Below are 12,796 nucleotides of genomic sequence, written 5' to 3'. Positions count from 1 at the left end.
TTAACTCTGGACTGTCACTTTAACTCTGGACTTGCACAGCACAGTGTCACTTTACACACCTTATACACACCATACTGCACATAGACACTTTAAGGACAATCATTAAAAACCATACACATTTATGTATATGTAAATAAATAAATAAATAATAGATTTTTCACATATATTTTCATATTTTCACATTTTATATAGTTTTTATATAGTTTATACATTTTATTTATCTATCTCCTTTTGGTTTTGGTTTTATTTTTTATCTTTAATTACATTAATTTTATGCTTGAATACCGGACAAAGCATTTCATTGCATGTCGTACCCTGCATGTATGTGTATGTGACAAAGCAGTAAGCAGTATTGCACCATGTGTCCACTTTATCCCCATCTAAATAAAAAAACTAATATCTCCAATAAAACTAATGTTTCCAATAGTATATTAAATTGCTAAACTTGAATTGAACAATTTAGTATATTTAAAGTGTTTTGGGCTCTGTAGTGCCCTCTAGTGGAAGCTGATTTTAATGCTTCAGATGTACATTAACACTGTGCTAGAGATCCCTTTGTAAGCTCGGTGTAGTGTATTACTATATAACGAAAATACAACGCTAACCGGCAGATTTGCAACATAATTACTAAACACACCACAAATATTTCTGTATAAACATACATAAACATATATACTGCGACTTTTCATATTGTTTATATAATAGCGCTCGATCGCCCTCTAGTGGAGTTCCGAAGCAGTGAATGTTCGGCTTCGGTTTTCCGGAAATGGCCGAAGCGGATTTCGGGCTCGCCGGAAGATCCGGGTGCTGCTGGTATCGAACATAAACAGCAATGGCGGAGGCAGCGGCGGCGGCAGCGTCTACCGCGGCTCCGGTAACAACAACAGGAGGCTGGACGAAACACGTAACCTGCAGGTCAGTTTAAACGAATCGAAGCCGTGTTTTAAAACGGCTTATTGTTTTTGTGTCGTCTTGTGGCCGTTATAAAGCAGCAACGAGCGTCAGAAGTAACCGTTAACGTTTGCTCGATGTGTTTGTTGTGATACTTGATATCTAGAAACGCTTCGAGAGTAAACAAGACTTATCGCGGTTTGACTCGACAAATTAAACCACTTTCCTCTAGTTTTGGACGGAAATGCAGTCGGACATGTTTACTTTCACTATCAGTTTGAGCGACAGACGTGTATAAAGGGATTATATCGGGTTATAAACCGGTTTGGTGGTCGGCGTTAGTTCATTTTAACTCACTGACCCTTGCTAAGTTTATTACAGCATTTAGCAAGACGCCATTGTTAAGAGTCGGACAACAATGAACTAGATGAGGATTTAAAGCTCCTTGTTATGAGGAAACGTTTAATTGTTTATCTACATAAAGTATACTCATGATTCTAGTCATTATTGCTGAGGCTAATTATGGTTGTGACCAGGACTCACTCACTAAGTCCTCCTTTGTTCTGTGTAGCATCAGGAGAACATAGAACCTACACAGAACAAAGACAATCGTAATGTGCAACCAATTGACCAAACCACATCACAAAGTGACCCTAGAGTGAACACACTGGTGATACTTGACTTGTAGCAAGTACTTGACAGTGTGACTTGACAGTGTGTATGTGATGTATTTGTTCAATCGATTTGCACGTTCAAATGGTTTAAAAATGAAACATAAATAAATGTAAATGTGTAAACAATCATGAGTTCAGTGCTGTGTCCTTGACTCGTTTACATTTATGGCATTTAGCGGACACATTTATCCAGAATGACTTACATTTTGTTTCAATTTATACAACTGAGCAATTGAGGGTTAAGGGCCTTGCTCAGGGGCCCAGCAGTGGTGGCTTGATGGAGAGGGTTTCTAAAAAATCAAAATCAATTCTTTTTTTTTTGGAAAAACAGTTTTTACTGATTTAACATTTGCAACTGATTTGCATTTCTTGGCTGATGGTTTTCGGCTGTCTGTGCTACAAAATCAGCTATTGGATAAAATTGGGTTACTTGAAACTTGCAGGACTGTTCTAAACAAAGTATTGGTATATGACAAGGCATAAGCGCATACACACATACATATATAATTTTCTGGAGGAACCTAGACACCTAGACCATGCTGACACGAGGGCATAATTAAAACTTTTCTTTAGAATCTTTTGTGTTCTATCTTCACTGTCTAATCTGACATGGAGAATGAATTCTGGAATCAGAATCAGTGTACCCTCATCGAATACAGCATCTCAAACGCACCGTCTCTTCATTTGTTTCAAGGTATTTCATGCATGGTCTTTGCAAAGAGGGGGACAACTGTCGATACTCGCATGACCAAAGTAGCAGCAAGCCAGCCATGATCTGTAAGTTCTTTCAGAAAGGATGCTGTGCATTTGGAGACCGGTGCAGGTAAGAAAATATTTAGCTCTTCCACGTCTAGTGCTAGATCAAGACTGTTACATTTGTAAATGTGTTTTTAGCATGTACTGTTTATCTCTTTGTATTGTTTACTCTGACTGAGTGAGACAAACCTCAGGAGCAAGTGTAAGCAAATGTGTTGCAGTTTCTGTTGCATTTTTAGAAGGGTTGGTTAGGTGTCTAGTTCTCTGACCTGTGATTTATAGTTTTTGCTCTTGGTGTGTATTTTAACTTGGTCATCAATCCTAGGGAACTGTTTTTTGCAAGGACATTGAATGGTGTTCATGTAGAATATCTTGGGGCTGAGTTTAAATATATAAAGTGTGGAAATCACAACACTCTTATTAAGGTACAAATCTTTTGGTTTGTAGAGTTATCCAGTTTGTATGTACACTATAGTTTAATTCAAATTGCTTGTTAATAACTTGGACCTTGTGTGATCTGCTATTTTATAGATAAACATGTATTCAGCTGCAATAAATCCCGTTGATTACTCTGATAGAAACTGCTAGTTTGTGTAGTAATTCTTGGTTACTTGTGTTTTTGTGTGTGTGTGTGTTTTATCAGTTTGTATGCCTCTTTAGCCCAGATGATTGCTTATGTCTTGGAATGTTCAGTGATTCTGGCCTTTGTTGTCGATAGTGTGGCACTTGGATACATTGTACACTGGCTGGTTATCATGTTAAAAGCAGCTCAACCTTGATGATGCAGATTGAGAAATGTCTAGACATGTGTCCACAGTGTAGCTTCTATCCGATGGCTGAGATGTACTGCACGTTCATTTTGCTTCCAAATGTTTGTCACACGACCGCGTTGAACCTGACAGTTGGTGTGTGAGAATATAGTCGCTAGCCAGACAGTGTCGGTTGTGTTTGAGTCGTATCTGTTTGCGGTCAAGTGCATCCCCATAGTAACTGCTGCAGCAAGGGAATGCCTTTGTGTGTGGCGGCCTGCTTGGTGACAGCGTCATGTGACGTCAACCCATTCTCTTTCTTGCTTATACGCCTGCCCCCCCCTTTTCTCCTCCTCCTTGAGGTCTTGGAGTTTGTATTTGGTCTCTGTGCAGAAAGCCGTGTCTGGATGTATGTAACAGGGCTTTGTTGTCATGGTAGGTAGGCAGGCATTTCTCCACCAGGCTGTGTGATCTGCACATGCAGTGGAATGGAGTCTTCTAGCTTTCATGAAAGGCCCAAAGAAACCTTGCATGCATTAGTTCATTATGGATGGTCTCTTTTTATATTGTCTCTTGTCTCGTTTTTTCCCCCGTCCATGTCTACAAAATCCAGGTTGTGTGTCTCCTCTCCCAACCCAGTGTGCCAGACAGAGCAGCGTATACTGCGGTCTGCATCACAATTACATAACCCTGATGTGTTAACGCATCTATTCAGTCTCCTTCTTCATGGTTCCCTCCCCTCTTCAGCTCACAGTTCAACACCAAATGATGCAGTAGCTTTTAAAACCGGCATGTTTTTTTTTTCTTTTTTCCTACCCTCCTTTATAACCATCAGTTAGCATTTCATAAAAAATTTAAGGGAAATGTTTTGTTCTATTAGGAAGCAACATGTGCTTGTGTTTTGTTGGTTAGGCTAGTGGTGGATGGTGTTATCAGCTTGCACATTTCATAATGTCAGTCCCTCTTAGTCTGCATTGACTTTATTGTTTCAAGAGCAAGAACCTTTTCTTTATATAACCAGCTTTCTCGGATTGCATTAAAGTTAACAGAGTTTAAGTACATGTTAATGATGCCCATCAATACCGATAAGCTGCTGAGCTTTTGTTTTATTGTCTTCGTTGTTGCAGAATCTTTCTTTGCTAAAGATCAACATTGACTATTCATCAAGAACAAGATACTGCTGTTCTTCTCCTCCTACGTCCACCAAGCTGCCACTGCTAAGCCCTGAACAAGGCCTTTAACCCTTGATTTCTCAGTTGTATAAAAATGAGATAAAATGTAAGTTGCTCTGGATAAGGGCATCTGCTTATGTAGAGTTGACCAGTTACTGTAGTAGCAGTATGATTTACATTTACAGCATAAGCAGAGGCCCTTATCCAGAGCCGTTATCCATTTTTGTACAACTGAGCAATTGGGGGTTAAGGGCCTTGCTCAGGGGCACAGCAGTGGCAACTTAATGGACGTAGGAATCAAACTCACAACCTTCCGATTGGTAACCACAATGGTACCATATCATAATCACATATTCCATGCAAGTTTAAGAACATCTCTTTCTCCAGCTCTTGTGCTGCTAAATTCAAACTTCTCTAATGGCAGTAAACAAAAGGGATCAGCACAGATTAAAAAAGGTCCACAGCAATCCAAGTCCAAACTCAAGGCTGTCTTGTAACATGTGTGCAAGCAGAAGGCACTTCTCTGGAGGTTAACATGTCATGTGCTAGACACAAGCACCGAAATCATGCTTGGTTGTAATACCCTTAAATGAAATCCGGTACATCTCGTTTGATGTTAACCAGTAAACGTGGGAGACGTGCACACCTAAACACAAGCGAGACAATACAAAATCTTTGAGTAAATGAGCAAGCCTTCACTTAATGCATGTCCACACACCCACCACATCCCAGTAAGCTATCATTTTAATCTTCAGTGAAAACACGAAGCCAGTGCACAAAGAAGTGCATTAATTATGAAGAAAAATATTCATCTACAGTTGAAGTTTTTACATTATGGAAGAGGTCACTATCTAAGGTGCTTGGATATAAGCATGGTGCCAAAGAAAGAGTATGGGAATCCATTTTGGTTTAATAAACAAGAATAGTAGGTTTTGCTTTAATCACATTAAGGAAATAATAAATGGCAATAGGAAAAATTTTCTGTTGTTGAGAAGAGACCTTTAGCTGTAGCACAAAGTTGTTTAAAACTGATCATGATTTTTTCTTCTTCTTTTTTTTCTCAATGAATAATAAAAAAAATCACTGAATATTTTTGTGCCAGAGACATTAAATCAGGACCAGTGATTGATAATTTTGGGCAGTTTCCTGCGTCATGATTTTGACATTTAAACAATAGGCATGCTCATGTTCATGCTTAATAGTTCTGACTCTTTTTAAGGCATGATGTTTGGATGTCTTGTTCCATGTATACTGAAATTGACTGTTAGTTATGATAACAGTAGCTATGTAGAAAACAAGACTGTTTGTTTTGTTTCCCTTTAGTAGCATGTAAGTAACATTAGTACACACTCCTGTGCCGGTGATAACAGATATGATCTTTCATCAGTTTTACCTTGTGTTCTGTATCATATTTCATGCTTGTTAAGGACATGCAAGCTTTAGACTGATGTTTATTTTACTTTATAATTGTTTTAGGTATGAACACACCAAACCAGACAAGCAAGAGGAACTTCCTGGCCCCATGCCGTCAGTGCCGCTTCCCGCTGCCTCCCTTACCCTTGCTGGTGACTCTGGGTCTGTGCCCAGTGAGCCAGCTGGCATGTCCAAAGCCGAGAGGCCCAACGTCTCTGGGGGAGTGGACTGGGTCAATGCAGCAGAGTTCGTGCCAGGTCAGCCTTACTGTGGAAGGGGTGAGTGGATCATTTTTGGTGAATTAATTAATCGATTGATTGATTAAGTAATTTTTTTAAATCACGATGGCGGTTAGTTTAACTTGAGTAAAGTTGAGTCATATGTAATTCCTGCTAAGACAATAGTCCCATGTGTTCAACTATGTTATGTTATTATGGAGATGACAAACAAATGGAGATATTGTGCCAACTTCAGACTGCATGTTATGTACATGGCAGCTGGGTGAACTCCAGATGAACATACTATGTAACTGCAAAAAAACGAATCTGCAAAGAACTGACAAGCTTGTAAACTTCTGAAAGTGGTTTTGGCTTCTGTCTGAGAGGACTTTTTTATTTTTAAACTCCGAGAAATCTACTTTGCATAATTTTCCTTTGTTGACATAGTGCTAGTGAGTAATGGTTTGAAAATGATCTTGTCTACTCAGATGAGGAATGAGTTATGAGGCTTTCAGAATGACCATTATACCAAATAAGCTACAGTACCCTATGTTTTAGAAAAAGCTACTGATAACAAACAGCATTTAGATGAATTGTTTTATTTAATAACTTGCAATTATGGCCAAGATTTGGTTCTGTGCAACAAATTTTGTAAATCTTAAAAGATTTCTAGAATCCTAGGTTAGTATTTGATTGCTGGATTGACATGGTCACTGATGGCTCTGATTTAATGGCCATTGAGATCAGTTTTTTCCTCTGATTAAATTCTGGAAGTGTCAGAAGTTTTCAGACACTTACCTACAGTGTGAAAGTGTGAGTGGCAAACCAAGAACCAATAGGAGCGCCGACTCAGATGATGCACTTGGTGCAACAACTTCTAACCACTTCAGGGAAAATTGTGTTGTTTTTTTCCTTCTGTTTTAATTACCAAGGATTGTAATGAACAAAATGAAATTTGTTTGCTGGACAAGTCGTCTTGTGTGCGTCCGAGTTTGACGCGTCTTGGCTGTTGTACTGTCTTGACAGTGACACATGGGGATCACGTTCAGTTTGACAAGGGACAATTGTGAAGGATTATGAAAAATCGTAGCTTTAGTTATTACAATATTGAGCATCACCATATTCATGTCCATTATTTGTATGAGTGAATCAATGAAGAGAGAAAGAAAAATATGTTGTCATTAAAAGTATCCAACACAAGTGTGAGTGTATACATACATACATCTCAAGTATTTAGCTAATGTTTAGAATTTTAACAGATCAAGGTTTAGTAAATGTTTATTGGTCAAGATGAATTGCTTAGAATACCAATCTGGTGTAGTGGCAGTTCTTATACAGCTCTCTGTATGCCTCTTTTAAAACTACATCCACTTTTCACTAAAGCTCTCCAGTGTAAGTAAGTAACCCTAATATATCACACACTGCTGTGTTAGTTGCTGTAAGCAGTAGGCTTTCTTGTTCCAGCCTGGTTGCTGGATTTATGCCCCTCACGTAAAGTTATGGTCATTTCATTAAAGCATTTTATCATCAGATTGGTTTAAATAAATTTTGGTCTTTGGTATCCAAGCTAGTCTAAAAATGTCTTCTTTTTTTTTTCTTTATTATTAAATTCTTTTATTCTTTAATCTGGTTGGTCAAGGGGTGTTAAGAAATCCTCTGTACCAGCCACTCCAACTGTCCTCTGTCTGCAAGACAAATTGCAGGTTTCTATTAATGTGCTCATTCTAATGCACCATCGTGTCTGTAGTATCAACTTGCACAGTAATGGATTATAGCAGTTTTCAGACACAGGAAAGTTTTCCGGATGAAGAGCTTTGCACATTGCACTTTCTTGGTAACCTATCCAGCTGCAATTCTGTTTGTGGGGGACTGGGAGTTGTTGATTCTAAAAGTCTGGTGTATCTGCAGTAACACCGCTTGTCAGGCTTTTATTATTCCTTAATTATAGAATTGTACTATAGTAGTAGTATACAGTATTTCATAAAGTAAGTGTCTAATATTGTGATTATACTGCAGCAGACATGAAATTTTGAGTTGCTGGATATAAATAGTTACCTGTTTCACAAGGTCAACTTGTTTTTGGATGCTCTAACCCTGTTGTTGTTGGAATTAAATCTTGATACAAAAGAAACTGCCCTTATCCCCCCTCCCTTCCTTTAACATCCTCCTCCTTATTCTGCTCACTCGGTAGATCCTGTGATTGTGGATGGTCCAGGGCCTCTCATCGAGGACGAATATGAAAAGGAACAATCCAACAAGGAGCTGAAGAAGCAGCTGTGCCCATACGCAGCTGTTGGTGAATGTCGCTATGGCCTCAACTGTGCCTATCTGCACGGTGATGTGTGCGACATGTGCGGACTGCAGGCGCTCCATCCTTCAGACACCGCTCAGCGTTCTCAGCACATCAGAGTGAGTGTGGTGTTTTGGGGATTTTTAATCAATAACATTTAGAACCATATTTATGTCTTATGTCATGTGAAACAGTGGGCTTGGAATATAATGTGGTTCACACTGATGTGAAGTACCTCAGAGTTGTACTTATCACAAGCTACTCATTCCAAATCCCTCTGCCTTTCTGCACTACACGTTTCGGCTGAGACGTGGGCTGGCTGATGGTGTAGTGATTTTTACGAGGTTGTAGGGCTGTGGTAGCTCAGTGGTTAAAGGGTTGAACTACTGATCGGAAGGTCATGAGTTTAAATCCCAGGTCCAACAAGCTGCCACTGATGGGCACACAAGCAAGACCCTTAACCCCTTAAATGCTCAGCTGTAAAATATGAATTAAAATGTAAGCCACTCTAGATAATTGTCTGCTAAATGCCAGAAATGTAAATGAACTTGGCTGATTCATTAGTAGGTACATTTGACACCATGAGCTTTTCAGAAACAAGAAAGGTCGGAAAAATAACATTTTGCACAAAGCTGTCATTTAATAGCACATGCAGTCAGCCTGCTTTTAAACATGTTAAGAAAAAAAACACGTTTATCTTGGTTATGTTTTAGTCTGTATTAATCATTTAACAAGCTAGCACACTGTGTGCTGTTATTACATTATCTACAAACCTTATCCTTTGTAAGTTTGATTTTCAGGCAACTTAAACACATGAGCTTTTAATTGTCTGGATGGTTTGTAAGCAGTGCCTCCATTCAGTTTGAAGTTCATGCTGTGCTGTTGTGCATGACAGGCGTGCATTGAGGCCCACGAGAAGGACATGGAGATCTCGTTTGCCATCCAGCGTAGTAAGGACATGATGTGTGGTGTGTGCATGGAGGTGGTATTCGACAAGGCCAATCCCAGCGAGCGTCGCTTTGGCATCCTCTCCAACTGCAACCACTGCTACTGCCTCAAATGCATCCGCAAGTGGCGGAGTGCCAAGCAGTTTGAGAGCAAGATCATAAAGTATGTTTGGAAGTGAAGAGTACACATTGTCCTGATGTCTGTTTATGCTTTGTAATTGATATTGCATTGCTCTGCACTTGCTTATTTGTTCTCAAATACAATGCTGTTTCAGGTCCTGCCCAGAGTGTCGAATCACGTCCAACTTTGTCATCCCGAGCGAGTACTGGGTGGAGGACAAGGAGGAAAAGCAGAATCTCATTCAGAAATACAAGGATGGCATGGGGTACAGAGTTTATCAAGATCAATTTATCAAAATATATGTAGTTTGTTTGTTTGGTTTTTTAGATGATGTGTGTGTGTGTGTGTGTGTGTGTGTGTGTGTGTGTGTGTGTGTGTGTGTGTGTGTGTGTGTGTGTGTGTGTGTGTGTGTATATATATATATATATATATATATATATATATATATATATATATATATATACACACACACACACTTTATATATATATATATATATATACAGTGTGTGTGTGTTAGACGAGAGCCAAATTACAATAAAAGATATAACCAAATGACCAAATGCAACTACACTTCCATTGCCTTAGTGGCGTGTTTTTTTTTAATATCCCCCCCCCCCCCCATTTATTTTTCAATAAAGTTAGTTTTTATTTTTTGAAACTTAAACCCTGATTTCTGTCCATCCTCAGGACTAAACCCTGTAGATATTTCGACGAGGGCCGTGGAACTTGTCCATTTGGCGCTAATTGCTTTTACAAGCATGCGTTCCCTGATGGACGACTCGAGGAACCTCAGCCTCAGTCCCAAAAACAGCAAAGGCAGAATGGCTCCAATGCAAGGAACAGGGTAAGTTCTTTGGAGCAATGTGAAGGAAATTATTACACATTGAATTCTTTGCACAATTAAGGCTTCTTTATCTTTTTATGGGTTTCCTTCTAGCAGAAAAAGACAAACGACGTGAGAATGCTTTAGATAGTAAAATATTAACATTTTTTATGAGGGTTCTGAAAATTAGAGATTTTCTTGAACAGAAATTAGTGTCTTGTTTGCATGTCTTAATTGCAGTGTGTCAAATGTAGTTTTACCATTTTAAAGGCTGGTTAACTCAACAAAAATAAGTATACTTTTTATAAAGAAAAAAATACAATAGTTCCTCAAATATACCAACATTGGCTGACTGCAACAGTTATTTTTTTTATTTAAGTTGCACTTATTTAGAAAGAATGAAATGTAATTAAAATTAAATTTCATTCTAAATAAGTGCAAATTAAATAAATAAATTGAAAACTTTGAATAGTCTATAGGCTATGCAAACTTTTAAATTTATCGTTCATCCATTACCAAAGAACAAAAATATTAAGTGTGTAATTATTCTCTTATCTCTGTAATATCTTCGTTGGAATAATTTTATTTGATTTTAATGTTCTCCTGAACTGACACGTTAGTGTGAATTCCCTGCTTGTTTCTTTTATTCCCAAGTTAAACGATTATTTCATCCAATTTTAAAGGATTATAACCTTACAATGGGGAATAGATCACTTTTCTATCCATATCCATGTCTCTTACCACTGGTGGCATTTGAATCCAAACCTCGTTGTCGCTCTTTATTTATTTATGACTTGTCTGCCTATTTTACATTAGTAAGGACATAATCACTGTTGGATTCAATTGTTTATCGGAACAGTATGTTAGCATTCGTTTCTGTTTTGATTGATAGCTCGGGTGCATTGGGGATATTTTAATAGCTGATGTCTGTCCATATAATAAAACCATGTATGGATTCACTTTAATAATATTTCATGAAGCACTGTACTGTAGCACATTTGTTTCTTGCTCTTCTGTATTCCCACAAGATTTGTTGTTAAGAATAGAACATCTGCCAGGGAATAGGAACCTGTCATGAAATGTTGAACAGCATTATAAAGGGGGAAAAAAGAAGGTAAAATTGGTCCATCTAACTACCGCCAAATACATCATCTAATGTTTTGACGCACAATTTCACAGGGCTCGAGGCGCACGCCACTCTGGGATCTGTTTGACGAGCGGGAAAGCAGCGACTCCTTGGACAACGATGATGAAGAGATGGTAACGTTTGAACTGAGCGAGATGCTCCTTATGCTTCTGGCGGCAGGAACCGAAGATGATGTCACCGACTCTGAAGATGAGTGGGACTTGTTTCATGATGAGCTGGACGATTATTATGAGCTCTACCTATAGCAACAGTCATTACTCTGGTCTTTCCCTCTGTTCCTCACTAATCTTTCCTGCCACCATCAATTACTCCTCACTTACCTCTCCCCCTACTAGAAGCTAGACTGCGTGAGTGATGGACTATAGCTTATATTTCCCCCTGTGTTGTGGCAGTGCCTTTAAGCAGGCCGATAAACTTATAAATTCAGTTCAAAGTAAAATGAATTTACTATATATAAATCTATCTATATACAAATCAGATTTAAAAAAAAAAGGAAGAACAGGTCTGTGCACCCGTGCTAAAGCCTTTCTGGAAAACCTTCATTTCCATGAGTGTTTGTGTGTACATTATGTACTAAAGGAAAAATATAAACAGGAAAAAAAAAATTACAAAGCTTAAAAATGACAAAAAGACACTAAGTTATACATGTTAACAAATTGGAATGATATTGCTATTAAATATGAATGGTTTTATTCTGAAGTCTAGGTTTGACTTATCTACCCAGGTATAGTCCTGATTAAACGGGACTCGGAGCATACAGCAACTTTACAAGACTTTACTGTAACTGGTGGTGGCTGTGATGCTTTTCTGGAATATTCTCTTCTCTCATGCACTGATTCTGGGGGGTGGTGGTGAGCTTCCTTGATGTCAAATGCACACATGCACTCTTAACGTTTATAAATACAACGCGTGTCACTGAACATTGTTCACGCTCTCTCCCTTCTCTCTCTCTCTCTCTCTCTCTCTCTCTCTCTCTCTCTCTCTCTCTCTCTCTCTCTCTCTAATTCTCTCTAATTGGCCTAGTCAGGTCAGTTTTTAACCTACCTGAAGTGTACAGGTTATAACCACCTGTGGTATCAAATACAGTCTCTCCTATGAACTGAGTGTAGCGATACTTTTGTGAAATTGGACTCCCGAAAGCAGACTTAAATGCATTCAAATATGAAGCTGAGTGTTTCATCACTTTAACTGTCTAGTAATTGTAGTTTTATGTTTTGCTTCAGTATTGCATATTAAGCTCGGCTGTCAGTAGCCAATCCACAAACACCCAGTTGTTATTCGGTTCTTGTTGAACTTAATTAAAATTGCATATGTTTATACTGATATGTGCTTGTTTTCTATGGTCCAGAACCATCCAACATAACTTGAAAAATAAAATTTATTATCACAGTAGTAGTGTCTGTATTGCCTTGTTTTCATGTTTGGATGTATAGAATAACGTGTGTTCACAGTAGGGCTTGCACGATTTGGGGAAAATCTCATATTGCGATTATTGAGGTCAATATTGCGATTGCGATTTGCGATATAATAAACAAATGGTATCATGAGTCAACTTGCTTGGTTCTCAAGGAAAATGCACACACAGATTACTGATA

At 38.5% G+C, this 12,796-nt stretch overlaps 1 protein-coding gene across 2 annotated transcripts; it reads left to right on the top strand.

Annotated features, from left to right (window-relative positions):
* The first annotated feature begins 759 nt into the window (after nt 1–759).
* Nucleotides 760–12,593, top strand: mkrn1 (makorin, ring finger protein, 1). Of its 2 annotated transcripts, XM_027151709.2 has the most exons (8): nt 760–915; nt 2,260–2,388; nt 5,719–5,933; nt 8,065–8,282; nt 9,059–9,273; nt 9,386–9,496; nt 9,919–10,075; nt 11,234–12,593. In XM_027151709.2, the coding sequence occupies exons 1-8, from the start codon at nt 833–835 to the stop codon at nt 11,444–11,446; spliced, it is 1,341 nt and encodes a 446-aa protein (XP_027007510.1). In that variant the 5' UTR covers nt 760–832; the 3' UTR covers nt 11,447–12,593. The 2 variants fall into 2 exon arrangements, with proteins under 2 accessions (XP_027007510.1, XP_027007511.1); XM_027151710.2 differs by lacking the exon at nt 2,260–2,388 and having other exon boundaries at nt 789–915.
* Nucleotides 12,594–12,796: the final 203 nt, after the last annotated feature.

This window comes from Tachysurus fulvidraco, chromosome 19 (genome assembly GCF_022655615.1).
Source record: "Tachysurus fulvidraco isolate hzauxx_2018 chromosome 19, HZAU_PFXX_2.0, whole genome shotgun sequence".
Lineage (NCBI taxonomy): Eukaryota > Metazoa > Chordata > Actinopteri > Siluriformes > Bagridae > Tachysurus > Tachysurus fulvidraco.
Note: the sequence above shows the minus strand (reverse complement) of the source record. Positions and strands in the feature narration are given on the sequence as shown.